The following is a 27,683-nucleotide window of genomic DNA, read 5'->3' on the forward strand; positions in this document are numbered from 1 at the left end:
CTGTCCAAAAAAAAGAGACCCAGAAAATCAACTAAGCACAGAAGTATATCTAACAACTAAAAATCAGAAGCAATCACTTTATTTCTCAGGAGTTTAAAAAGATTTAGTGCTCTTAACAGAAATACTACTAAAGAGATCCATAGATCAGTATAAGTTAATGAAATGTGGGGCCCTTACTGAAAGTTTCATAGCATCATGCGTTAAGTCCAATATCCTGTTCAATTAGATGGTTTTTTGAAAAAAAGGTGAAAACAGTGCAGCAAAAGCAAGCTGCATGTTTTAGCGTTGAGGTCCAAATATATCACATAGAGCACTAAAACAAATTTGCTAATAGCTGTCTTTAAATACACACCTCCAAGAGTTGTGGGTTTGTGTACTGAAGTGCTGCCATTTCCTGTTCAATCTCTGCCTGTGTCTTCTTTTTCTCCTCCAGCTTAATATCTTCCTTTCTGTCATTCAGTGGCTCAGGTGGGGGAGGCAAAGGAACTTTATTCTGCATCCATGCCTATAAAGAATTGTAAATGCAAGATGAATTCTGCAGAACATGTATGCAATATACGTGTACGTTTAGTACGGATAGTCAGAAGCTAAAACCAATTCTGAATAAAATTTATGTATCTTATAATATATTATTTTCCAGGTACAGCTAGAATATATAAGCTATTTAACCAAATATTTTATGCCTAAATAGTAATTAAACTAACTACTCTGGTAAATTATTTTGCACCAGGTGTTGATATAAAAGAGCTGATACTGGAAACCCAGAATATTTCAACAGCCACACACTTCTTGAAGTTGGAAAAATAACAAGTTGTTCTCCTCCTCACCGTGTATCAGGTACTTACCTGCTGAAACTGTGCTGGTATGGGTTTTGCATAGGGCACTTTTTTCTGTGGCACCTTCTTTTGGTCCTTTTGCATTACTTCCTCCATTCCCCAATCCAGTCCTGGGATTGTCATTTCAATATCATTGGACTCATCTTTCCCTGTAGCACCAGGGAGACAAAATGTCAGAGCAATGCAAGTTTACAGGGAGACAAAATGTCAGAGCAATGCAAGTTTACAGAGAAATTCTGTTACTCTCTTTACAGCTCATTTAGCAAAAGAGACCAAGAAGTTTTCAACTCTTCTTTACATGGGAAATATGCACAATACTGAACTTCAGAAAAAAGTGTCTGTGCTACAAAAATATATAAAAGGAATGAAAGAGAAGTCACACAGTATCTGGATGGCTCAGGAAAATTCTTCCCCATAGCTACTGCTTACCCATCTGCTCTTGCTCCATGGCTATTTTCAATTGTTCGGGTATTCCCATCCCTGGAATAACTGCTAGGCTGTTGGGTTCCAGATCATCTAGAGAGAAACAGTAAATATTTATACTTGAAACATTTTTCTTCACATTATCATTTTATCCCTTTGGATTCTTACATGCTTTTATCATTGGTATCATTACATATTTCACAACTGGTGCGTCACTTTTTTAGTTCCATATATGAATTACAGAATATTAAAAGAACTGCAAATTCAGATTCATAAGTACACCCCAAAATGTCAGAAACTATGTCTTTCAGGAAAGTTACATTTAGGACAGAAGCTCAGAGAAGAAAATAACCTGTGCCCATTCCCATTTCTTTATAACAAATCTATATATTTTAAAAATTAAATTGGATTACAGTGCTGCATTTTAATTAATATTCCCAAACACAAAAGAGCAAATAATCAAAAATGTGAAGGAAGAGATGCAACCCCAGAGATGAAAAGGTTGCTGAGGCATGCCATAGAGCTGGGCGACCCTGAGCAGCCTAAAATTACCAAGATGAATCCTTAAAAGGGGGCTAAAGCTTTAAGATTTTAGTGAAGTTCAATAATTTGAAAGATTTTCCTGCTGTAGTTTAGGACTGTGGGAAGTCTTGAAGTCAGATGACGTTTTCAGGAAGAAAAGTAAACTGGAGATATTGCCAGAGGGAGAGTCAAACCTCCTTCCTGTGATTCAGAGACCAGGTCTTACCTCCTGGAGCTGCAGAAACAAAATAAAATTAATTGTTGAATGGTGATTGCTGACAGTGTGGAGAGTAAAGTCATCTTTGTAAAAAAATACCTTTGTCTAGGCAGCCATCAATGCTATAATACTGTTTCATTGTCTTACCCAGAAGCTGCACTCTAGTGTCAGCTAACAACCTAGGCTTGCTCCTGACCCCAACTCTCTCTCTTCCACATTGAGAGAAATTGCCTTACCATATTCCACACCATCCTCTGACATCCCAGGTAGCAGATTCAAGTTGTAACGATCTCGCATTTTATCTCCAGGTCGATTTCTAGTCCAAAACTTGCTGCCAAAAGGAAGTTATATGACCTCAACAAGGGGCAAAGAGTATTAACCACTTTTAACCTAATTAGTTCTTGAAATTTTAGTGTACTATTTTGATTATATAAGGATTCAACTCTTACTAAATCAAATTCAGCACCAAATCTGAACATTAGGTGTGAGGTCCAAACCAAAAATAAAAAACCAACTATTATCATATTGAATTACATAGTTACAATTCAGAAGATACTTCAAAGTGTAAGGGGTGTAAGTACAAGGCATCAATATCAGATCCTGGACAGATATCTTTCTCGCCCATTCCAAAACCTTCTTGCTCAATTCAAAGATATTCTTCATATACAAATAAATTTGGCAATATACACATCCACACACAAGTATTTATTGCATTTATAAAATGTTCCGTGTTTTCAGCATGTTCAACCTAAAGGTACAAACTACATGCCTGCAAGCATGTTTGCAGAGACATACATGACCAGCGCATGATCTGCAGGAAAAAATGCTGTGGAGATAAGAATATTTCTTCAGCAAGAAACTAAAACAATTCTTTTTTTAAAAGTTTCTTCAGGAGATTTCAAAGCTCACACAAACCCAAAATCCTAGTAATTTTTAAGGCTTCCTTAGATGACGGACAAGAAGCTAGACTTTGCCTTTTAATGTAAAATGTCAGTGCCTTCCCATTTAGATAAGTTTGTCTCTCTGCTTTGCCAATGGGTTGTGTATCAGAATCACCCCGATCTATTCTTTTTTCACTGATGCCATACACCTTTCTAGTTTTTAAATGTACATACATTCCCTTAGATCTTTTCTTTATACTTGAGAATACCTGGTGTGATCATTTGAGCCCGAACAGAGAATGTGTCCAAGAGGATGCCACGCCAGACTCCAGATCATTCCCTCATGGGCCATTTCCATTCCACCAACCTCCTTCTCAACACTGATGCATTAAGAAAAAAAAACCCAAAACAAACCAACAAACAAACAAAAAATTCACACAGATTAGTACCTGCTACAGCTACAAGACAAAATTGTTGCTATTCACTTGTTCCTCTCTCTCTATCCCATGTTTTGCTAAACTTAAGCTTTTGTTATTTTTCTATGGAGTGAATTGATCATTTCCAGTTGTTCTTAACAGGGAATTCATTAATGTATGGATTTTAACTGTACATTTAGAAACAAAACAATGACAACATCTCAGAACAAGCTCTAAGAAGCCAGGGGTTTCAACCTTTCATCACCCTCTCAAAAAAAAGACTATTTTCTGTGCAAGCAATTGTATCCTTTAAAATACATCTGCACAGGAAAACTTTTTCATAAATGAAGCGTATTCACAAACTTCCTCAGTTACAGAGAAAAACCATACCATAAATATGCATGTTAAATACAGATTCAAAGGTAAAAAATATATTTTATGTTTAGCATAATAGCTTGCACATCTGACCAACGTCATTCCAACCTGCTGATGAAAATGCCACATACCCAACATGCCAGAACAACAAAGAGCCATCAGATCCTCCACTGGCAAACAGCCCTTCATGAACAGGATGCCAGGCTACAGCTGAAATACAACATAAGCTACAATCAGAAAGGATTTCTAATGAAAGGAAATCAGGATCTTTAAAACTTTAATTTTTAATCCAAATTTATTAATAAAAATCCACATAATGTAACAAATTCTGACCTGTGGCCTCCTTCTTATGACCCCTGAAGACCTGAAGTTCTTCTTTCAGGTTACGAATGTCAAAGAGCTTACAGAGGTGGTCACGAGAAGCTGTTAGCAGCCAGTTGCCATTCAGATTCAGTTTCACCTCCATCACTGTGTTTTTATGAGCATGTCTGCAAGCAGAGAAAGACAGACTGTTTGTCCAGATACTGATTTCTCAGACACAAACACATTACAATTTACCAGCTCCAAATATTCAGGTCAGTAACAAAGTAGTTCGGGCTACTAAGCCAGAATACTGTGGTCTTCTGTGCAAAGGCCCTATGCCTTAATCCTGTCCTTTCATACTTCAGAGCAACTGGTAATGCTCATTGAGACAGTATTCAGTTACTGTGCACACTTCTACTGCAACATAAGAAATTTTTCATCAGCCAGATGAAACATCTCATTTGAGTTGTTCTGTTTTCCAAATGAGAGCTATATGACTAGGAGGTCTATGGAGAAGGACAAAATAAACTGAAATAAGGAATATTGAAGTCAGAATTTTCCATGTATAGACTTGACTTCATCTAACCTCTAGATTTTCTGGCATAGCTAAAGCACTAGCTTTATATGTCAAGTAATTATGTACGGCTGAAAAGATGTGAGGCAAAAAGCTAAGAAGGGAATTTTAAAAAAAATATTTTATGAAGCTTATATTGGAGCAAATCAAAGTCTGTGGGCAAGAACTTACAGTGTCGCAAGGCTCTGGCCAGTCTTTGGATCCCAGAACTTGATGGGCTGTTGGCTATCTTTACTTCCTGATACAACTAATCCCTTTGTTGGATGCCAATCAACACATTTCACATCTGCTCCATGTCCTGTTAAGAAGATAAAAATTGTTCATTTGGAGATTTCACAGACACTGAAAAATTAAAGGGTGCACACCTTATAACTGTAATGTAAAACTGAATGAAAAACATCACAGAGCACAGGTCACAAAACATTAAATCAAAGTAAATAAAAACTCTTCTGAGTTATTTAGGTTGCATTCCTTCCCACTAATCACTGGGAGATTCTTCTCAGATTACACCCTCAAGCCAAGCTCACTTCACAGAAGTAAAAATTCTCTAAGAAATTTCCACTCAAACTGGTACTTTTCTTTAGGCTTTAGCCCTATAGTATTACACAATATTTTAAACGTAACACTGATGAAGCATTTGTATGGAGGTGGTAAGGGAAAATAATACTGTGACACTTGACTTTCTGTGAAATATCGTAAAAATGAAAGGCAAATACATAGTTGTTCCAATCTTATCCATACTATCCTTTTGCTGACCTGTCAGAAAATAAGCAAAGAAATTAAATTATGGATCTGAAAATTAAATTATCATATGATGAAAAGAAATCTTATGAGATGTAACCTCTTATCAGGTCAGAGGGATGCAGGGTTTTTTTTAATGCTCAAGAGTTAGGAGAGAAAAATCCTCGTGATATCATTTCATTTTAAACAGGATGACTAACCTTGACAGAGAATCAGTGCTGCTCAGATGATCTAAAAATCTGTCAAGAAGAAATGCCTGCTCCTGCTACACAATAAAATGAGGTTTCTAAGTTGAACTATAGGGATTTAGAGAAGATATAATGAACGATAATTTCGTTTTCCAATCTCCCTCCATGACAGCCCACTTGAAGGAAAAGCCAACAGTAATAGCCTATGCCAGAAAATGAGGCAGCATGCAACAACTAAATAAAAAAGCAAGATGAGAAAGGAAGGGCTGTCTGCAACATAAAGGCACTGAAGTTATAAAATGGTATGGAAGAATGGTGGAACATGTAACTTCAAGCAGCACAAGCTGTCTTAATATAGGCCTCAATTCAACAAGACATTAAAAATTAGTATCAGTTGAAATTTTCCTGAGGCCACAGAAAAATAGAATAAGCAATATACTTCTATCTTAAAACAAAAGCAAAATGTTAACACATAGAGCACTCTCTCCATCAAATGAGTGCAACTTTCCTCCTCTCCAGAGGAAAGGACAGACAGGGAAAGATTCTTGACCCAAGAAGAAATGAATACAGCTTTGGTAAGTATATGGGGAACAACTTTATCCATATAATCAATCAATCAATCCTTAAAGGAACCCAACCCTCCTCCCCCAGCCACAGCAGGGAGAATTGCCCTTGGAATATGCAGGGGCTCAAGGAAGAACAGGATCCTCAAGTTGCAGGGAATGTAAATGTGCTCACGAGACACTGCTCTGGTGGTCTGTCCTACCAACAGAGGGGCACTTTGAGATGTATTGCTTCCCTTCTCTCTGGCTCTTCTGATGCAGAAGGAAGTGAAAGGCACTGTCTGGATTTGCTCCAACTAAATCTCTCTCAACTAAATCATGAAGCTGAATGCTGAGCAGACCTTGCTTCTGAGTGTTTATTTGGGAGGAACAATTTGGCCAGTAATAAGAAAGCAAGCACTCTTCATGTCTGCAGATTTTCAGCCGATTATATTCTGTAGGTACTTGCTATCCTGCAGCCCCCCAGGGAAAGACAGGATTTTTATTCAAGGGCAACAATAGACCCTTATAGAGGAATGTTCCATTACAGTTAATAACTGATTGAACTGTATGAAAATGTGTTCAGACTAGAACACTTGAGTACTATCAGAAATATGAAAAAACCCAAAGCCCAGCAAACCCATAAAAAGATCTACCCACATGGACTAGAATTACATTGGCCTTACTGGTCCTGAAATAAAGATAATTAGTAATGGAAGAGTGCTGAGAGACAAAGGGCTACTGTTTAGTTGGTAAGATTGCATCTGGAAAACAAATTATGCTGTTGAAAGGCCATCTATGTATGACAGCTCATCCTGTGCAAAGCCTGATTTACGCTTTTCTTTCAAGACCTAACCTGAGTTAAATCAGCCCAAATACATACCGTGAGGGAAAAAAAGCTCAGAGCAGGCAATTCAGTTCAAGTTCAGAGCCACACTCTCTTAAGCAGATCAACCAAAGCACCCATCCTCTAAAAGTCTTCAGAAGGGAACAACAGTGCCGGGACAGCACCGACTGATGGGCTTCTCAGAAGCCAGGTTTGATAGTCACTACCCACTAGCCTCAGACCACAAAACTATAGGGTAGTAAAAGATGCCAGGACACTCAGAACTTGTTACCAGAGCAGATAAATTTTACTTATTAGCAGGCCTTTGATCATCATCAGCACATTAAAATTGACCATAGGGATCAGAAGAAACCATATTTAAAAACACAACCATTATAAAGACAGATAACCAGCATTTCCTACAGAGAGCAGTCTTTCAGCCAGTGTGCTTTGGAACCATGGCAATAGTGGGGGAAAACTGGGACCCTCCTTCGTAATCTAATCAAAGCGATCTATCTTGCGCTCAAGACAGGCAGCTCTTAGACAAAGTTCTGTACTAAATGGGATCATCATATATACTTTGCTATAGGTTCCAATGAAGCTTTCCTCAAGAGAAAATAAATTCTTTCCTACAACCAATATGATTTAAATAAACTATTCCCAAGGGACGAACTAACTCAGAAGAAATAAATAAGATAACCAAGATAACTGAACAGCATCATCTGATAAGACCTTTTTACATTTTTTTTTCTCTCTTAATTGGAGCAATTGACACTGTATATTGCTTTTCATTCTTTCTGCTAATAGATGTACATACTACTATCCATAATGAGACAGATGATGCAGCAAATACATTTAAAGTAACACTCCAGAGAAAAAGAAGCCTGGTAGATTTTACTTTGCAGCTGTTTTCAGTTCTTAGTTCTAGGCTAAGACCTGGGAATCAGACTCTCCTCTGGTACAGAACCCGTTACCAAGTGCCACACTTAGAAAACCTTAATTCATGCAAATCTCTGTAGTTTACGTTCCTCATTCGCTGACTCTAAACAGCATTTGCTCAGTAACTTCAACAGTCATATATTTGTCTCTGTGACCTAGGAGAGCCAGGATGGGAATTCCTCTAAGAACAACACTTGTACCCTTTCTGCCCCCTGTGCCCCTGACTGTAAAAGTCATAGAAGTTTTATCATTTCCCTGTCTTGTAGGGACGCTTTATGGATCAATGAATGAAATGTGTGAATTGTTTAGAAGTCACGGCAATGGAAAGCCTATGAACAAGTTAAAGACTGAAGGTGAAGTTTTTGAAAAAATTGAACTAGTTTAAAATTATGAGTTAATGTTTGTGCATAAAAAAATTTACTATCGCTTGTCAGTTTTACAGCAACTTTTTCTAACCTTTTAAAAATATGCAGAAAAAAGTTAAAACCAAACATATGTAGATTCTTTTAAAAGTTCAGATACAAAAGCATTTCTCTAATAATACATTTCATATGCATAATAAATTTTTTAACTGAGTCACAACCCCATTAAGATACAGCTTGTTAATACTTGTAGCCAACTTATTTCAAGGGTTGTTCTTTCACAGACACTGAACAGAAATATTGGCTGGTGAAAGGCATAACAAGCTATAATAAGATTATGTGTAGTAGTGTTTGATCAAATCCAGCATGTCACACGTCACAAGTCTGAAAAAGTATACAAATGAAGGACTGGATTTTTTTCTTCTCCCTAATTTCTGCATATATGACTTAGGAAATGCAATATATGGTATAAAACAGTTGGTTTGGATAATTGTCTTTTTATTACAGTCTATAACATAACTATACATTTTATAATGCATCTGTGTATAAACTATCAATTATAGATATATCAGGTTTATTGCTGTAGCTATTTTTTTTTCTATTATATCCTTTCCCCTAGGAACGAGCCCCATTCTGAAGGCACATAAATTGGAAAGAGGATTTCATAGATGATATTGTAGGATTTCTAGACCTTTCTTGGCAATTATTTGGATGTATATACACGTACTGAGATGAAACTCTTAAGGCACCTTCTTGTACTTTAACATCCATGTTCCAAAGGAAATGGATATTTTTTACTATATATAAAAAAACATAATCATTTAACTGCAATAATACTGACTGTTTCTTCTTTAGAGAGAATTCTATTTGCTTGGATTTTGTTTTTTAAAGTCACATAGTTCTGTCATGCTGTTTTAAATGGGGAGTAGAGCTGTTCATCCTCCACTTGAATTGGTCAGACCTGAAGCCTTTTCATCACCACACAGTAATGTTAACCTTCCTGTAATCTGTATCTGCAAAAATAACAAAACACCTCTCAGAACAGCAGGCCCTTTGTAGGGGACTATTTCCAAGGTGTACCTGCAAAGAGACATCAGGTCTTACTACCGTTCAAGCTAATGTTTTCCACACCAAGAAGGGGAGGGAAAAAAAAAGGAAGGACCTGAAAGATAATGGAAAACAACCATGTTAGCAGAAAGATGTTCTAAGTTTTCTACATAATTCCCTTAGACTTTGTTAGTTACTACCAGCCTACTAGGCAAACTGGATTATTCTGCCCATTCCATTTTTATGGAAGGCTATTAAAATACTATCTGGCAGTTAGCCATTCCCCTAGCAATTCCCTGCTTCTGTGTAAAGCTCGCTTAGGAACTAAACACCTCATATCTACAAGAACCTAGGTACTGTTTTGATAACACCAATCCGATTAGCAATAAGGGTAAGAATGTATTTTAATTGCAGTAATTTAGCATTCTTTGCCCTATCACATTATATGAACTGTACTCCTCTTGAAAGCTATCCTATGAGCTCTTTCACTTCCTATTCTCCACTCCATGAATTAATACCACAGAAACCCTCCATCTACAGATACAGTATGCTTTTTCTTTTTAGCATAATGTGGGAAGTTACTAAATAAAAAATTAAGTGAAAAGCTTCTTTCAGTCTTCAGTGGATTAACAATAATGCCTCCCACCATACTTTTAGACCTCTGTCCCATAAACTCATGTTTTATTTTCCTTTATTTGTTCACAGTCTTCCTCTAGCTCTCTGCTAGTTTATTAAACATGGTATCTAGAGAAACTGTCAAGAGTTTTTATCTACCTACAGGGAATGTCTTCTAGATCATCCATATTCCTCTAAACCAGCAGCAGAATGGGACATAATTAAGCCTTGTTTACAAATCGCCTTTTTTTTTTTACAGTTCTATAATCATACTAATTTTTCTTCCCAGGCAAAAGCTCTTATAACAGGACAGCTTGTTTTTATCATCTGTGAAATCAGAAGGTTAAAAAAATATAATAATCAGGAAACACTAATGAAACAGGTGTGGCTAAAAAAAATCCGTTTTCTCAAGATTACCTGGAACAGGTAAATCAGCCCCCACAATGTGGTTCCATAAATGAGTTTAGAATTTTTATGTGCTAGCTCAAACTGAATTTGCACCACTCAGTGAATAGTTTAAATTGTACAAAATCCTAAAACATTAGCAAAAAAAAATTTGAACTTAATGCTAGATGTGTGCTTGCACAGCTTGTGTAACAGCAAATGCACTGCAAACAGTAATGAAAAAAATCTTTTTATATTACATGCAATTACCAGTAATGGCATGTAGCGATCTGAATTCTTTACATCTGTTGGAATTCAATGACAATGTCTTCTGTAAGGGTTTATAGCAAGAGGAGGAAATCCAGCTGGGTCTCCGTATATGTGGGAATGGATCATGCAGGGCTCAGTCTTTAACTAATAGGACTACTACATGTTAAACTTAAATGTTTAAATTCTTCAGTGAATTGAAGGCAGAATGCTGAGCAACATCCAAAGCTAAAATGCATTGCTTTGAACAGAAACAAAAATTACACAACTAAAAGTGTCTACTGTTTTAGATTTGTGGTGTCAGGTCTTTTTAATTTCTTTTAATCATCACATTCACGCTAGAGTCTGCAAACACTACAGAGCTACCTTTCCTTTTAGATGTACTTGCTTTTTCCTCACTCCTGAATTTATTTTTGAGCATCATCACTACCTACACCCAATCAGGTTATTTCCTGTGTATGTTGTAAAACATACAGCAACAAAACAAGTTTGACAGCAAGTTGTGCAACAGCACAGTAATGGGACCAGCATCTGTAACACGCTAAGAGCTGTTTAACATTCTCTTAGAAGTGAAAACTATACAAAAATACGTTATGTATGCATGTTTCACGATTTCTAATCATAAGACAGTTATATCATATCTAGACTGATTACAGATAACTACCAACAGAAAATTATTTTAGTATGTAAAAATATTACAAAATTTTGCTTAATCAATGTCCAGATTTCTAACTTACCACTAGTTTTATGCACTTAATAAAAAAAAACCTATATATAACATTAAGTGCATCTCTGTCACAGAGAGTTCACCTATGTGACAATGCTTTAAAATGCAGCATAATGCTGAGTGCAATACAGTAGTCATTATTTCTAATTAAGAAGCCATTATTAATCTTAAACAGAAAGGAATGAGGAAGATCAGAGGTAGCTCAAGAGAAACGAGATGAAAAATAGGGCAGAAAGTATAAAAGGGGAAGATACACCACATTAAAACTGTCCAACACCTTCTTATTCAATATTTATACACTAGTGTTTAGCAGTAATGGCAGCTGAATTCAAGGACAAGGGCAGGTTTTCATCACAGTTAGTTAAATTATTTATGAAAAGTAGACTGGATTCTACTTTGCACTTTGGCACAGTTAGTTATAAAAATTCTCATGGCATATTACTTGTAATTCATTTGCAGGTATTTATCAGAGAATTAAGAGGGCTTTTTAAATTTTAAAAGGTAGAACAACTTTTTTTTTTTTTTGCTGGTTACATTATCTGTAATTAGCTGGGGCTCAATATTTTTTTCTGTTCAAAACCTAGCCAGCCTACTTTGAAAGCAGCAACACACTAGCTTTTCATTGACAGAAAGTATTTATTTACAATGGCATTTACATTTAATGGTATTAAAAATAACTGTTGTACAAGAAACATTAAAAATGAATAGCAATTGCAAGAATAATTCTCATGCTTCATAAAACACAGCTAACAGGAGCCAAAAAACCACTCCTTCAGATAGAAACTGTCCCACAATTTTCCATTGCTTGTTGTCTGGCACCCTCCTTTCAAGTATCTGGTACTAGTCACTGGATCTGAAAGAGCTTGCAATACTTCTAATGAGCGTTTAGTGACTTAAGCTATCAGACAAGACTGATCTCTAGACTATTGCAGCATGGCAATTACTACATAATGCCGTATAGAAAAGGGGAGAGCACAACTGCGTCCAGGAAAGAACAACTGTCAGTCCTTCAAGGGAAGAAAGTATTAACTGGAAAGATGAGAAATTCAAGGATTTTGTCAATCATTAGCCTGCAGTTCCCATAGATTTGTGGCTTTTTATCTGGGTACAGAATCAGTTCGCTGGGCAGTATGATTTTTTGTAAAAACGAAACAAAAAATCCCCCAAAAGTGTGAGCTTTCACATTAAAATGTTCCCAGTGAAGTCCTCCAAACATGGACTAAACAAGTGTTTTGGAGTCTGGTCATAGTCTGGACCATCAACTTTTAAAAAAAGTATTTATCTGATTAGATGTCAAATTGAAGCTTCACAGCGACAGTTTATCTCAAAAGTAACTATTTAACTGCAGCTTAGACACTTCTATATTATGAATTAAGAAAAAAGTAGGACATGTGTTAAAAACCAGTGCCTGAAGCCAAGCTTCTAGGAAGTGATGTAATTTTAAGATGCGCTGATCCTAGAGTAGCTTCAGTGAGGTTTTTTAAACACATACTTAAGTAATTTGTTTTATTCACTAATTATTGAAAATGTTGACTGGTGTGTTCACTCACTGGTATCAAGGTGTCAAAATTCCCAGCCTTTCCACCTGCAGACTTTTGTCAAGCCTTTGCCTGTTACACCTGTGTGAAACACCACTAAACAAAGCCAGACAAAGTTTGATATTTTTACTGAATTCTACAGTAAATAATGGAAGGAAGGAATGTCAAACATACAGTAATGATTTATACATATTTTTAAATTAATGTGAAGCTACTAAAGAAACTCTGGTGCATCCTAGAATTCAGCATGGCAATTTAGTGAAAGGAGGGAAAAGGAAGAAAATCAGGGGACACACTGCAGAACTTCCCTCCAAGCTCTGTGCTCTGATAATAATTCCAGGCAAGGTTGTAAGCAGTTAGTTCCCAACTCAGAGAAGAGAACAAATACTTCCACAAAAGTTGAGTAACCATCATTAATAATTTTCAGTACTTATTTCCTTCAGTATCCTGGTGGGTATTCATTAAGGTTCTGCTGGAGATTATCACTGTTGCAAGCGAAAAGCATAGTCCAAATATCTAGTTTAAAGGCTAATCCAAGTTTCAAACCACTGTCTGGCCACATGAGCAGACATCACTCTCAGCAAGCTGCTAAAACCTAAGAAAAAATTTTGTGGATCCCAGCAAAAGGTCTTTTGCTTATGTATAACTTGATATACCCTCACTCCAAAGTGAACCCAGAATCTTTTAATAAAAACACCCAGCACAGAAGGACTACCAAGATATTTCAGTCAATTTGATCTTCCTTCATTGGAAGAATAGGTTTCAGTGGTTTTTTTATGATTAAGACTACAGGGCAGGATCCTACTTTTTTTACATCCCATTAAGAGATCAGAGGTACTATCAACACTCTCTCTACAGGCAAATAAATTACTTGTAAAGACAGCCATGGTCATCTGCTTAGTCACAGAACACCACTTGCCCAGCCAGGTTCTCACTTTAAGGGACAAGTTTACAGGAAAACTGTTTTTCATCTTGCCAACCCAAAAACCCACGTAAGCTACTTCTGACAACCAGTTTACCAGTACAGAACATCCCATGAGTCCATTATAATGCTAAGTAAAGAAATACTGAGTTTAGGTACACAGAAGTTAGGAAAAATACTTTCTTTGGTTCTAGGGCAAATACTGCATGACACCTGCTCTCAGTAGTAAATGAACAGCATTTGGCCCGGGGTGGATCAGGGGGACGACAGAGATTATCAAACTTTGTAAAGACTCTAGGAAAAGGTTTATTTGTGTCAGTCAATAATCCAGACAATTAGCATCTATGAGAGATCCAAGAAGGGATATGCAGATAAACAGATGTAGATAGAGGCCATTTAATTTCCTCTTTGCATTTTGCAATACCACCCAGATGGAGCAAACTAGGAAGCAGCAGATCTACTGAAGTAAACCAAGGGCAGAAAGTAGAGCACAAAATAGTGGCCTAAGCTACAAAGCACTACTCTCTCTATACAGAGGTGAAACTGAACAGACTGGAGGATTTTCATCTCAAGCACAAGGGACCAATTTTGAAGCAACTAAAATATAAGAGCTGTAAATTATGAGGGCAGAAACACACAGAATGAGCAGAGTACCATGAACCAAAACAGAAAAAAACCCAGCATGTAATACCATATGGTGAGACTTACAAATGTGTCTAATCTAGTGGTGGATCTTGGGGCTAATGAGAAGAAACACAGCAAAATTTAAAAAACGTCAGGACAAAAATGTAACTAAAGTGCAGGAGCAAATTATTTGCATAGTGTTAGAGAAACGTAACAGAGATAATACCTTCCACTGAAATTTCAATCAAGCAGCAAAGCTGAGCTCAGGTGAGACACAAGTGTTTTATCACAATCTTACTTCAAATTTCTGCACCATCAGTGCTCTTCTTTTTTCCTGTGCCCTCCTGTATCACCACCATCACATCTGTGGAGTCAGTCCTCTTTCCTGCCACCTATTAATTTTGAAATTTAGGAAAATCTTTTCCCCTTTCAGATTTAAAGATAATACTAAGTCCCTATTTAAGTAGAGGAACCCAAATACTTTCTGTTTCAATTCTAAAAAGGGGTCCCCTATTAAGCAACTGTTTTGTAGAGTGTGGCTGTATAAACATCTGTGAAGCTCTCTAAAATACCATGCATCCCCACGTATCATTTTAAATTCCACAAGCACGTGAATGGATCAAATAGTAAAGCTCTTCACATGTGATCAAACAGAGACACAGGGAAAAACATGGTGTTGAAAACTTACCAGGGATTTTGTGCGATAAAACCTAACAAAGAAAGGGAGAGATGTCAACAGGAAGAAGTGGGATAAAACAATCTAAAAAGTACTTAAATAACTCATATATCAAAACTAGAGGGGAAAAATATGGAGAACATGTAAAAGATGACACACATGGTTATGAGAAGAAAGACAAAAGGCCCATCGCCAGTTTAAGTGGGGTTCCAAACAAAACGTGCTGGTAACAATTAATGGAAAATGCTCTTCTCAGATTTGTTTTTCTAATGTCACAAGTAAATGTGAATAAAACAAGTGGTATCTGATTTAAAATGCAGGGGGAAAAAATACTATATTTTCTTCATATGAACAAAACAAGGAGTGAAATAGGTTTCCTATGACAGCACATGAAGGGACTGTTCTTTCAAGATCAGAACAGAGGATACAAGAATTAAGCAGACCCCACCACACCATATAACAGATAGATTGAATACTTCTTGGAACCCTGTGCTTTTGAAATGTCTACCAGTTAGATTTTTTTCACTGCTGACTTCAAGGGAATAAAAACATCAGACAAGATATGAATATTGTACTGGCCTTAAAGTGTGGTGTTTCTCTCTGTGACGCAGTCTATGACTGAATTTGTGTTTCAAACACACACATGCACTCAGTAGCATGTTACAAATTTCCAGAATAAGCATAAAGGAATGATGCAGAGGTTTGCAGGAAGGTATTCTAAGAGCATATTGTGATTATAACTGCAGTGTGTGTTCTCATTAAGGTGAATTTTAATGGAAAAAAAAAAGTTGATTAGAACAGGAAAAAATTTCTCCCTAGAAGCAGAAAAATCTTCAACTCAAATGCCCCATCTACACCTGGAGCAAATAACTCCTAGATGTTGTTGCATACCCCTCTGTATTAGCACCAGGAACATTGTGTAAAACTTAAAAATGAGATTTTTCCAATTTTCCAATTAAAGGATAGACAGAAACTTTGTTAGTCAAAAACCTTACGCTCTCGGGAAAAAAGTTACTCTGAAATATTTTTTGAACTCTACAGTAATGTTTTAAAAACGTTTATGCCAAAATCCTAGAAAATACCTGAAAAGCCCAATGACATGGACAGAAGGATGCCAGGTGGAGAATGTCCATCTATTTATAAGTGCAGTCATAGCAGAAAAAGAACAATTCAGACCATCTCCTCAGCAATGCTGAGAAAAAAAACTTTAAGAGTTTTCTGAAGCAATGATCTTGCCTGCAGTATTTTAACTCAAGTTGTCTTTGTTACAAGACTAGCACAGAAGCAGTAATATTAATACTAGATATTTTAATTACTACTAATCTGGAAATAAAAGTTGAAAATACAAACAAGTTATCTACAGGACTTTTTCTCTGGGTTTTGGAGCATTTGTTATATGGAAACACCCCCAACAAAAGATACCTGCCAAACGTCAATCACGCAAATCATCTGCAGCTGTGTAAAAAATGTGGGCTCAAATCACCAAAAGAAAATACCAACTAGATCATCAATAATAAAAGGCAAAAGAAAACAAGTGTTTACTGGGCAAATGTGATTCAGAAGGAAGCTCATTCCTAAGGAATCTTTAGATTTTTCTCAGTGCTTTCTGTAGCAGCTTTTAAAGTTTTTAATCTTACATACACCAAAAGAAAGGAAATATAAAATATCCTTCCAGTCTCAGAAATGTAGAAACCAGCCCACATGATAACAATGAACTGGGTCCATATATGAAACTACAGGGACAGGAGACAGAAGCTAAAAAGCAGTGCTTTTGGGAAAAAGGCATGTTTGCTAAATAACAGGAAGAACAAAGTAAATAGGTTAAGCACATAAGTAGTGAGGGAAAAAGTCATCACCAGTAAAGGGTCGCTATCCTGACCCTTGAGTGGAACTGAACTGTGCTCTTCAAATAAAACACCTTTTATGGTGCTCTCTGTGCTGTGCAGAAATAGCTACGCTGAGGACTGGAAAACTGCAGTATTTCTCTTCTAGGAAGCTGAACTTCAGAAATTTTCTGCAAAATAAAATTACTGATAAATTGAGTCAGTGTCTGTGGGAGAGGTAGTAAAGTCTCCTTTTCACTTGCACAGATAAATCCCCATATGTCATCTCATTCAAATACTAACAGAAGCAGAGACTAAAAAAAGGTTACTTCCGTGAGTGAAGATGACATCATTTCTGTTTCAGAAAAGGCTATGTAAGAGCATGCCATTGCTACTGAAGTAAACACTGTGGAAACTGGAAAAAAAGAATATTTGTTGGAAAAATGATGCAAGATAACAGTTCTGCCAAATTCACATTTTGAGTTTAATGTTTTTGTTAATACAGCAACCCTGTATTTGGGAGCAAAGTGCATTTTTAAGCTTAAAAAGTTAACAAAAAAAAGAGGAAGCTTTAACAGGTATAATCCCATGTCAACAGTTTATTTTCAGTGCAAGTTAAAATACAGTTATTGCTTTAGTACACAGAATACACCTTCATTAGACTAGTCTCAATTTTTGGAATACATATTCCCTTGTGAATTATCTGCTGCTAGAAGATGCAGTTTTACAAGCGTCAGTGTGTCATGAACGTGATCAACTGCGACACAAGCACTACAGTGGAGAAAAAGGTACAGCAGGCAGAGAAACACCTGGCTTTAAGAAAAACAGATTCTTCATCTATTGGAGACTGGGCATTAATCATTTGTACTCCATCAGCAGTATCCTAACCTCCTCAACTTGGCACATCAATGAGGCTGGTTGCGCCTTTGTATCAAGGCATCTTTCATGGAAAAGAAAACACTAGGGGTTTTAAGTTTTTACATGACGTCTACAGCCAGATGCACTATGCGTGACAGATACATTCTATGGCAAAATAAGCAGCAAACCCCAATATTCCTGCTACCATGTACGAATAAGTAAACTTTTACAAAGGTTACAGTTTTTTAATTAAAAGCCTCATTTATCTATCATACGGTTTTATGAATAGTCTTTTCTGCTACTGAATGAGTGAAATTTTTTATGTAGAGGGGGACAGATTTTCTAGATTAGTACAATTTACAGCCTTTCGCTAACAGATAATTTATTCAGACTGATTGGAACCAGAATTCTCACACGACATCTGGTCAGTAGAACTTGTTACCTACATCTGCAGGGCTACTGGTTGCTCCCATACAGATGTCCAATTCACAGTAACTGGCAAAGAGCCATGGACTGTTATAAACTGAAAAATTAATTAACTTTTCACTCGTAAGCTCAAGTATTCCTTTCTGTGCAAGGATAGCAAAAAGTAGACACACAAGCAAAAATATTCTGATACTCTTCATGTCTAGAAAATGCAACATTAATTTCCAAGATTTTTAATATGGCACTCTGAATTAAAATTAAATTCTAATTAGAATTCCCCAAATTGTTAATTTTCAAATATCACTACTAAACTATGTGTGTTAGATACTTGTGATAACTGCTGCTCTGAAAAATCCTTCTGAGTACTTTGCAGGAAAACCTGTCTCATGCCTTTTCCTTGCTTGCATTTTGAAATCTGGCAAAAAAGTTAACACATTTATTCAGATATCAACATTCTACTGGAACAGAAGTTTTAATTTGGTCAATAAAATCTTCTGCAATGGGTTAAAAAATAACTTCTAGTATTTCTAGTTCTGTGGAATAGAACACCATTATTTAGAACCTCCTTTGAATTTCAGTAAGGTGCTATGGCTTGCTACATGTTGCAGTGATGATATCTGATAGGACAGAGCTCTGCAGAAACTAATGCAATTTCAGCCACTACGCACTGTGCAGAAGTGTCCGTGCACAGACAGACTTAATGGCCAGTATTTCCACCCAGACTTACTAGGAACAGACATCCTCACAGTTAAATTGTATACTGAAACATACATAGCAAGTTCTCTTAGGGAAAAAGACTGTATATTCCTTGAATTCCGTGATGCAGGGAAAAGAAAATGGCAAAGTGAGGGAAAAAAAAAGCACACAGCATGTGAAGAAGCCTTTGAGCAAGCAGAATGGTTTTTTTTGGACAGGAAGCAGCAGTTACATCTCTACAAAATGGCCGGCAGGATTGCACCTGCTACTTAAAGCCTCCACCATTCCAGTGTTATAATGTGCACACAGACATTCTGAAGTTTAATACCAGCAGTAAAATTTCTGATCGCATCTTTATAAAAGCCCTGTTTGAAATTATCTGCAAATGCAATACATACTGCAGGAATGACAAACCTAACATGCTTACGTAGGTGACTGGAATGATCCTTATTTTTCCTCCATTCCTTTGGAAGCAAAGGATATTCCTGATAAGCTGGGAATAGAGTGAAAGAGAGAACCTACCTTTGCCCAAAGATCTCCAGAATACAACTGCAGAGTACAAATCAATTTAATGTAATAAAAGAATTGCCTGAGTCAATTTAGCTTTTTATGTTCCTAGTCTTAATGCCATACGCTTACTTGTAAGTCTCTGGAGAACAGGGACTTCCAAAAGGAGAACAGCAATCCACAGAGATCCATATTCATCAACATTATCGATATTACTAATCACGAGACTTAGGGAACTAGCCAAGAGAATAATGATTTTGAGAATACATGTATTGCCAAAGAGAAAACACCTTATATGTTCATTTTAGATAGGTGGAGTTCCTGCTAGGGAAGCAACAAAGAGTCATTGCTGTTTGAGGATTTAAGAGGATAAATCAAGGTCTGTGGGAAAAAGACATCTTATTATCCAACTATATCAGCTGACCTAAAATAAGCAAGTTTGTGTCCTGACAGGCTGGTGTTGGCTTTAAAAAAATCCAACAAAGAAACAAACAGAAACCAACAAACGCAAAACCCCAACAAAACCCAACCCTTTTTGTTAACTATATCAGCTGGTCTAATTAAAAACATTATTTCTGCCTAAAATTATGCATGGATAGGAGCGAGCAGAAGGGAGACAAAGAAAAGGCAGGATTCTTCTTGACCAGGCACAAGCAAGCAGTAACACACTGCACTGTATCAAGCTGAAGACCTGGTCAACCTTTAGAAAATACAGACATCTTGCTAAAAATCTTTAGGTCTTGTAACTATGCTATATACAAGTATGCTTGATAGCTGTCCAAGTATTATTTTCCATGTGTAACTGTTCCTTGCTACTGATTAATTACAATTCAGAAGGGGGAATTTTGTCTACAGATTTTTGAAACGTGTTGTTACTCCTTTCTTAACTTATCTGTAGTAGAAACACCAAAACAAACCTGTCCTGGACTCCTCATGTGCTTGAAAAGTAGCATGTTTCAAAACAAAGCAATTTCTAATTTTTTTTTCTAACTTTAAGTTAATTGCAGTCTCAAAATTACATTTAATATTGTGCAGTCTTCTGTTAATATGCTTAAACTTGAAAACTAATTGAATAGTTTGGGTTTAGACATAAAGGTCTGTTGAGACCTGAGATAGGTGTGGGCATGAACAATGAAATATGCTATGTAGCCCAGCTTTTGCTTGAAAGAAAACAAAAATTCTCTAACACCTATTTCATCTAGACATAAAGGCTGGTGTTCCCAAACACACCAAGTCTACTTACTGCTCCTTTGGAGAACTTCAAAACATGATCTAAAAGAAATACACCTTCAAGAATAGTAATGACAAAGCGGACGGTCAAACCTAGGCTGCTTCAGTTTAGGGTGTAAAGCAGCCACCTAAATTACTTTTTCTTTTAAAGCAAACATTCTCAATATATTTTAACTGTGCACGTGCTTTAGAACATTACACCACCTGCACAATCTATTTGAGGATTGCTTAATTTTGAAACACACAAGAAAGCAGCAAACTGAGTTGATAAAATGTTCCACTGGGTACCATTATAAAGGCCGTATACTTAGAGACTGACTGAAATTACATATGCACATAACAATTACATATATGTGTCTTTTTACATCCCTGTTGTTACACAACCAGAAGCTTTGAAGATGCTGAAAGCATGCTATTGTATATTCCATCTTATTTACAACAAATTTTCATTGCTTGTAGGAGGACTCTAAGCAATACTTAAGCTTCATTAACAATTAAGTTGAGCAAATTATTAATCACAATGGAATGATCAAACATTTATCTCTGGAAAAAGTTCCACTAAACGTTAAGAAATCTTTGCAATCCAAATAATGTGCAATTCCTCAGGCAGGCTAAAAGCTGGAAGAAAAACAAACTAAAAAATAATGAATTTTTAATAGTCTTTTGAAGATCAGTTCTTTATGTCACGTATGCTGGGGTAGAGCTGAAGAGAACTAAAAATTAAATCACTGGGATTTTTTGTTCCTTTGTTTCCCCTTTGGCAAAACAGAGGAATTCTGTATTATAAGATCACAGGATAAGTCAGGTTGGAAGGAACCTCAGAAGTCCCTTGTTCAACCTCCTGCTCAAAGCTATTGGGTCAGACCAGGTTGCTCACGGGTTTACCCAGTTTTATTTTTGTTTTGAAAACCTCCAAGGACAGAGACTGCACAATATCTAAAATTATGCAAAGCTCTCACACTGTTCTAATTCCCTAATGAGAACAGCTAAAAAAAAAAAAAAAGGGGGTGGGTGGGGGGGCAACCAAACAAAAACCCCCAGACAAAACACACCTGAAAATGAGACCCTCCATCTCCCCCAGCAAAAAATGGCATTTTAAATGTGTCTTCTTGCTGGTTACTAAAGGAGGACACTTAACTTTACCATAATACTTATTTTTCTAATGGCAACATACCTGGAACATCAAATGAGTTTGAACTCAAACCTCTGGTGATTCCCATCAGACTTGTACTTAAGTGAGGAATATACTTACCTGTGAATACCATTTATACATAATTTGTGCTATGTATCTCCAAATATTAAAGAATCATGAAAATTCTTGTTTCAAAAGAAAATGTTTTACTTTCATCTGAAACACTCTGCCCCATCTCAGGACAGGTTTATCCCATGAAAAGCTGGGGCAGGGGGAAATCAGCTCGTCACTGAGTTGAAAGAAGATACTCATGTTTATAATCTTTAAGTGTACTGATCATTTATAAAGCCAGGAAGAACCTCAACTTTTGATGAAAAATAGCTCTCTATGAGTATTAAGCCTTGTGTTAAGCAAGGAAGAATGCTGAAGTCTTGCTATGCAAATTCTCTGAGGACAGTAAATACCCACCAGAGATACTCCTTCCTTAAATCTTAACACATATGGAAAAATAAAGCAAAATAGGATCTTGGAGATGAGAGAAAGAAGTCAGCTATAAAGAGAAGTTCAAATATAGAAGAACTGTATAAATATTTAGACTTGATTTTCCTTAACATAATAATAGTAATAATAGACTGGATCCTGAGCTACATTTTTTTTCCATCAATTCATCCTACTCTTTGTTTGAGGGCTAGAATAGCTACAGTTACGCTCCTAATTTATCAGGTGTTATGACTTTTTTTAAAGGAAGTTTTTTTTCAAGTGATGGAAGTTTAAAGAGTAAGATTTTAATACTAAACTTAAAATATTTTCATGCATCATCATTCTAAATAAAAGGGCAAAGAAAAAAAGCTATTGCACATACGGTAGAAAATGGGCATCTGCCAGCACACACCAGAAATCCAGGTTTGCTTTTTGCTAAAAGTTATTGTTCTTCCCAATTTTAAGTGGCCGAGGGAACACATTCCTCAGCTTTTTTGAATAGTTATTTTAAGTATACTCTCTGAGATCTTGGAGACTTGGTAGAATCACCTGTTCCAGTCCTGTTAGTTAACTTTCAGTTTCTCAAGTCAGGCTCATATTTAAATGGCCATGGTATGTTCCCTTTAAAAGTTTATTCTGGTGAGCAAAAAGGTACACACACAATTTCTATGAATGGTCAGAACAAGCTAAACATAACTTTGTCTTCAAAGGCAATATATGCACAATACTTGCAGTCCTTCCCTTGTCTACACCAGAAAATTATACTGAAGTGATAGAACCACTTCTTTATCTGGCTGTAGTTGCAACTGGAATAGCTCTACCTTACTACCTATTTTACTACAGCAAAATCAATTTACACACACTATGACAAATATTAAGAAAATACTGCATTTTAAGAAAAGATACATAACTAACCCATGCTTTAAACTGAACACAAGTCAGAACTTGACAGGTCGTGTAATGTATAAAAATAATGTATTGCAGAACTAGAAATATCAGATGCTTCCACTGAGATAATAATTACAAATAGTCATCTAAGCTGTCTGGGACAGAAAAAATGTTAAACTTAGTCTGTGAAATTTTTTATAAGATAAAAATATTTTGAGAAGTTGTAGGTTTCTCCTGTATTGCTGTACTTCAAATGCTTATAGCTGTGCTGCTTTGAAGCCAAGACACTTAATAGCCCTATCATTTAATTAAAAAAAAACCCTGTAAAAATCCTTTCCTTTATAAAATATGAATTTATAAAACATCCAAGACAGTTATTTTACCTGCAATACACACATATACTTTTGTAGTAAAAATTGAAAAGTCATTTGTTTTCAAAAAGCCTTTATCTGTAAATGGCAAAATTAAACAACAGTTTGTATTTTCACTGTGAAGTGAATCTCAGTCACTTGGAAAGTTCTGGAACTGTACTTTACAATGTCATGTTTAATACAAGTTTGCATGCTTAATCTAATCAACCACTTTTTGCAGAAGCATGCAGCATATATGTGATTATATTCCCAACTGAAGCAATCTAGAGCTAGCCTTAGGTCTGAAGAGCAACTACTAGGTATTTTGCTTTTAGAGTGTTAAATGGACAAAACTTGGGGGTAAAACCCAAACAGAAGATGGGCCACATTACATCTTAGGGACTAATAAAAACCATAAAGAGTTTTAATCAGCTGGTAGACAGAGCTTTCTCCTAGTTATAGTAGAAATGATGGTATCATTTGCTCACTAAAATAGCACTCCATCCTCATCTTCTGAATGAATACAAAACATGATCCTAACTTTACTCAAACTCAACAACTTGAGTCTCTAAGAGTCATGACATGAATGTAAAATTTAAAACAAATTAGGGGAAAAAAATGTGTATATATATGGGTACTATTACCAACACATTTCCACACATATTTTATATATATCTCTCTCTCTGCGGACTCTTGACACATTTTATAGTGTCCGCTTGTGTCTGAGTGTGTCATTCAGCCATAAAAACCAAGCCTCTTCTCTGGCTGCTCTGGCAACTGAATTTGCCCTGATTTATCCCCACAATGCCAGGAGCAAACTTCTGTTAGTTAGTTTCCACCACTTCAGCCTCATATCCTTTCTCACACTGCCACCATCTTTTCTCAATCATTATACCAGCTGTTGTTTTAAGTTTTTTCATACTGACACAGCCTCCACACTTTCGTCCCATTTGCTATCCTTCTTGTTTCCAGCCACCTTTCACCCAGTTTGTTTTCAGGATTCTTATTTATCCCTTTCTCCTGGCCTGCTATACAACCCCATTTCAGCACATTCCACGGTTTCTCTTTTGACTCTGTGTCCTCCTACAAATGCAACATGGGATGAGCCGGACTACTTTTATCATGAGAACATAAGGCCAGGCAGGTAGGGAAGAGAAAAAAATACCACCATATTTTAGGTAAAACATTTGCAAGCTATCTGCCCATTTCCTAGTGCCTGGCTGTCCATATGAACGTGTAATCTTAAGTATGAGAACTGCAGTGTTTTCATATGATAAAATGAGATGCAAAGTGTCTTACTATTAAAGCCTCAATATCAATCAAGAGCTAAATGTACTGTAATAGGAAATAATTTGAGTATGCAGAATTAAAATGATGCAAAAGAAAATATCAAGCACTTTTCAAAGTCTATGCTTACCTAGATCCACAAAGCTTTTAGTCAGGTACTACAGAATATGAAAAGAGAAAAGAAAAAAACAGTCCATTTAATCCACACACAAAAGAAAAGTGGAGTCTCGACTGCCTGCAAGGAAAGTTTCTAAGGACTGACATTGGTTATTTACGCCACAGAACTGTGTTTTTTATTTTTTGAAGACTTCTACCATTTATTCTGGAATAGTGTATTTTTGTAGTTACACTCTAGTATGAAAGGGTATGTCAGATGAAAGATACCATTAAAAAAGAAAAATAAAGGAAGTGCCAATTCCGAGTAATTTTCCACATAAGATTTTATCAGAGAAGATGAGTTACTAAGATAACTTGCATTAAGACTAACTCCAGATGATTTTGTTTCTGTTGAGCACCTCTATTATGACAAATATCGGTGAGCAGGTACCAGTACACCACCATCCTTATGCACACAACCTGCAACCTTTTCAACAATTACACTTGTGCTGAGAAAGGAAGACTGGTATAATCTTAGCATCAGTATTTAAATGCCTCTGTAGTTCAGGCATTTTTTCATTAGTATAATGTAATTCACTTATAATGCTGTTTTTCCTTCTCAACAACGATGAGCAGGGCTTGAGGATAAAGCTCGGTGCTGCATCAATGGTTCTCACGTTAGGTGAAATCCCGACCACTATGCAGAGCATTATGCCATATTATGTTTACTTCTATGTACTCTCATCTGCTGTGACTACGAATTTCTCACCACCAAAGTATTTACACTAACAAACTGTAAAGAAGGTTTCACCTAGTTCTGTATTATCTACCCTTCACAATCATCAAACACACAAAACGAAGCAGATACAAGAAATCCTAATGATGTAATCATAAAACTTCTTAAGGAAGTATCATATATTTCAGCAGCACTAAGAGTCGGCTGCCCTGTGAAACACTAGGGTTTCTCAATATTCCTCCAAGCTTAACAAAATATATTTATTACAAGTATTAGCCTTTTTACTGTAAAATTTGCCCTTGTACTCAGCGTGAGAGATTATGTAACTTTCAGCTTCAGGATAATTTTCAGGGAGGAAAAGAGATTTCAAAACTGAATCTGAAATAACCTCTTTCTCGGACAGAGCCTCTTCATTCTTGTCTCATGAAAGCGTTGACAGAAGTGTCTGGGGTAACTTTGTTTTTTTTATAGCATGGTGCTGTGGCTCATCTCTCATGATGTCCATTCATTCTTTGAGAATTCTATATATTCTTAGTTATTAACTCTTCAGGATTTTTGAAACACTAGATTCTAGATGAGAATCAGAACTCTAATACTTAGTATGTTTGTACTTCAGCATTACTCAGAACTGAACCGCAATATAAATCAAATGAATGCTTTTAGGCATATCAGATGCAACCAGCTCCAAGAACAGTCTTCAATACCCTGTAATTCTCCTGGCATTGTTTTAGGCAGCAGAACAAAAGCATCATGAAGCTACCTCTTAACTGCCACCTTTTAATCACAGAAACCAAGGACCTCAAGCATAGTTGATCAAATAAAGTTTTTGCCCAGTCCAGAACACTTCATAAATAGAAACCTGATATGAAGTCAGTATAGCAGGAAGATTCTTTTTCAACTCTCAGATGGAGTTTTTCATTTAACACAAATAGAATTGGGTATTTTAATACACCTACCTCTAATACAGTTTCCTATACAGAGAAAACCAAGGCATTGTAGCCTTGAAATAAATATTCAGGGATAAATAGATGACACCTGAACATTAGTAGCCTCAAGCAAGAAGAGGCTGGATTGTTCCCATCTAGCGTAGTTCCCACCACCCTAGCAAGCAGCAATGACTGATGTTATCTATGAACTCAGAAAGGTGTGTGTGTATTCACACTCCAACTCCTTGGTGCTACTTAATTCTGGGAAAAGTACAGAGAAAGATATTAGGAAAATATTTTGCATCATAACTTCCATTTATAAAGCCAGAATTTGTATACAATATTTCTAACTCTTAATCTCACAAAGGCAACAGAGAGGTTTCCTGATGAGATGCAAAAGTGAGTAAGACTGTATGGAGAGTCCTCTGTGCATGCAACTGCAATGAAGTGCCATCAGGGCTGGCACAATGCATACAGCAGCACAAAAGGGCTCCTGTATCACCAATGGTGCAAGTGATCTGAACTGTTCGTGAAGAAAAAAGAAAAAACCCCACTGATTCACTATTAACATCCCAGTGAGCAAGTTCCTTAACATTTCTTGTGTCTAAAAACACATGAAGAGCTTGATGTACAGCTAGAGTGCAACTGTACTTCAAAAGACTTAGCAGCAACTTATCCCTCTCCTTCAACCATACTTTGCTTTAGCAATCCTGATTGCTCTGATCTTCATGAAGATCAGAGAGCTGCAACATAACCTGCCATACGAAAATCTACCAACAAAAATATTTAACTGATGCAATACTAGTATTTTGAAGTCGCTAATTTTTAAGTTCAAAAATTCAAGGACTTGCCTTCTCTAGATTGATATGGTTGGTGCCAGTATCAGCCAGGTCTCATCTCATCTTGGGCTTTTGTTCTCAGGAAAAATCCTTCTAATATTCATTCATGTAGCAATGCATCAGTAGACTAAAAGACGTATCAGATAAACCTGAAATCCTGACAGCACATAGAAGCAAGCCCCCCAAAAACCTGAAGGTTTAAACACTATGTCTTCTTACAAGAAACAGTACAAGCTTTTTCTTGAACTTGCTGGGTTTCTCTCTCCCTGAGACAAAGAAAACACTAGAAAAACCTCACATAAAGGGGGAAAAAAAATGGAAACAGCAACATCAGGAATTTTTTTCATTTTAAATTCTCCAATGTAGAATTCAATTACATTCCAGGAAAAGGTAACAGTTTTAGAAGCTACCTGCTTCAAAGGCTAACTGCTAGTTACTAATGTATGTTTAAAAGTGAAGGACCA

The 27,683-nt window shown here is 36.4% G+C and overlaps 1 protein-coding gene across 5 annotated transcripts in view; it reads right to left on the reverse strand.

Annotated features, from left to right (window-relative positions):
* WDR33 (WD repeat domain 33) overlaps positions 1 to 27,683 on the reverse strand; it is a 72,025-nt gene that overhangs the window by 15,844 nt on the left and 28,498 nt on the right. Inside the window, exons 8-16 of one of the 5 annotated variants that reach the window (XM_064457250.1) lie at positions 4,719 to 4,845; positions 4,004 to 4,158; positions 3,802 to 3,880; positions 3,149 to 3,259; positions 2,235 to 2,329; positions 2,008 to 2,016; positions 1,266 to 1,352; positions 846 to 985; positions 353 to 505 (exon numbers count right to left, since the gene is read on the reverse strand). In XM_064457250.1, the coding sequence (XP_064313320.1) occupies positions 353 to 505; positions 846 to 985; positions 1,266 to 1,352; positions 2,008 to 2,016; positions 2,235 to 2,329; positions 3,149 to 3,259; positions 3,802 to 3,880; positions 4,004 to 4,158; positions 4,719 to 4,845 (956 nt within the window). Of the gene's footprint in view, positions 1 to 352; positions 506 to 845; positions 986 to 1,265; positions 2,017 to 2,234; positions 2,330 to 3,148; positions 3,260 to 3,801; positions 3,881 to 4,003; positions 4,159 to 4,718; positions 4,846 to 9,105; positions 9,159 to 11,361; positions 14,662 to 14,957; positions 14,980 to 17,352; positions 18,468 to 27,683 lie in introns of those variants that run through there. The other 4 variants (XM_064457243.1, XM_064457247.1, XM_064457248.1 and 1 more) reach the window with 4 other exon arrangements.

Source organism: Phalacrocorax carbo, chromosome 7, assembly GCF_963921805.1.
Source record: "Phalacrocorax carbo chromosome 7, bPhaCar2.1, whole genome shotgun sequence".
NCBI classification, from domain to species: domain Eukaryota; kingdom Metazoa; phylum Chordata; class Aves; order Suliformes; family Phalacrocoracidae; genus Phalacrocorax; species Phalacrocorax carbo.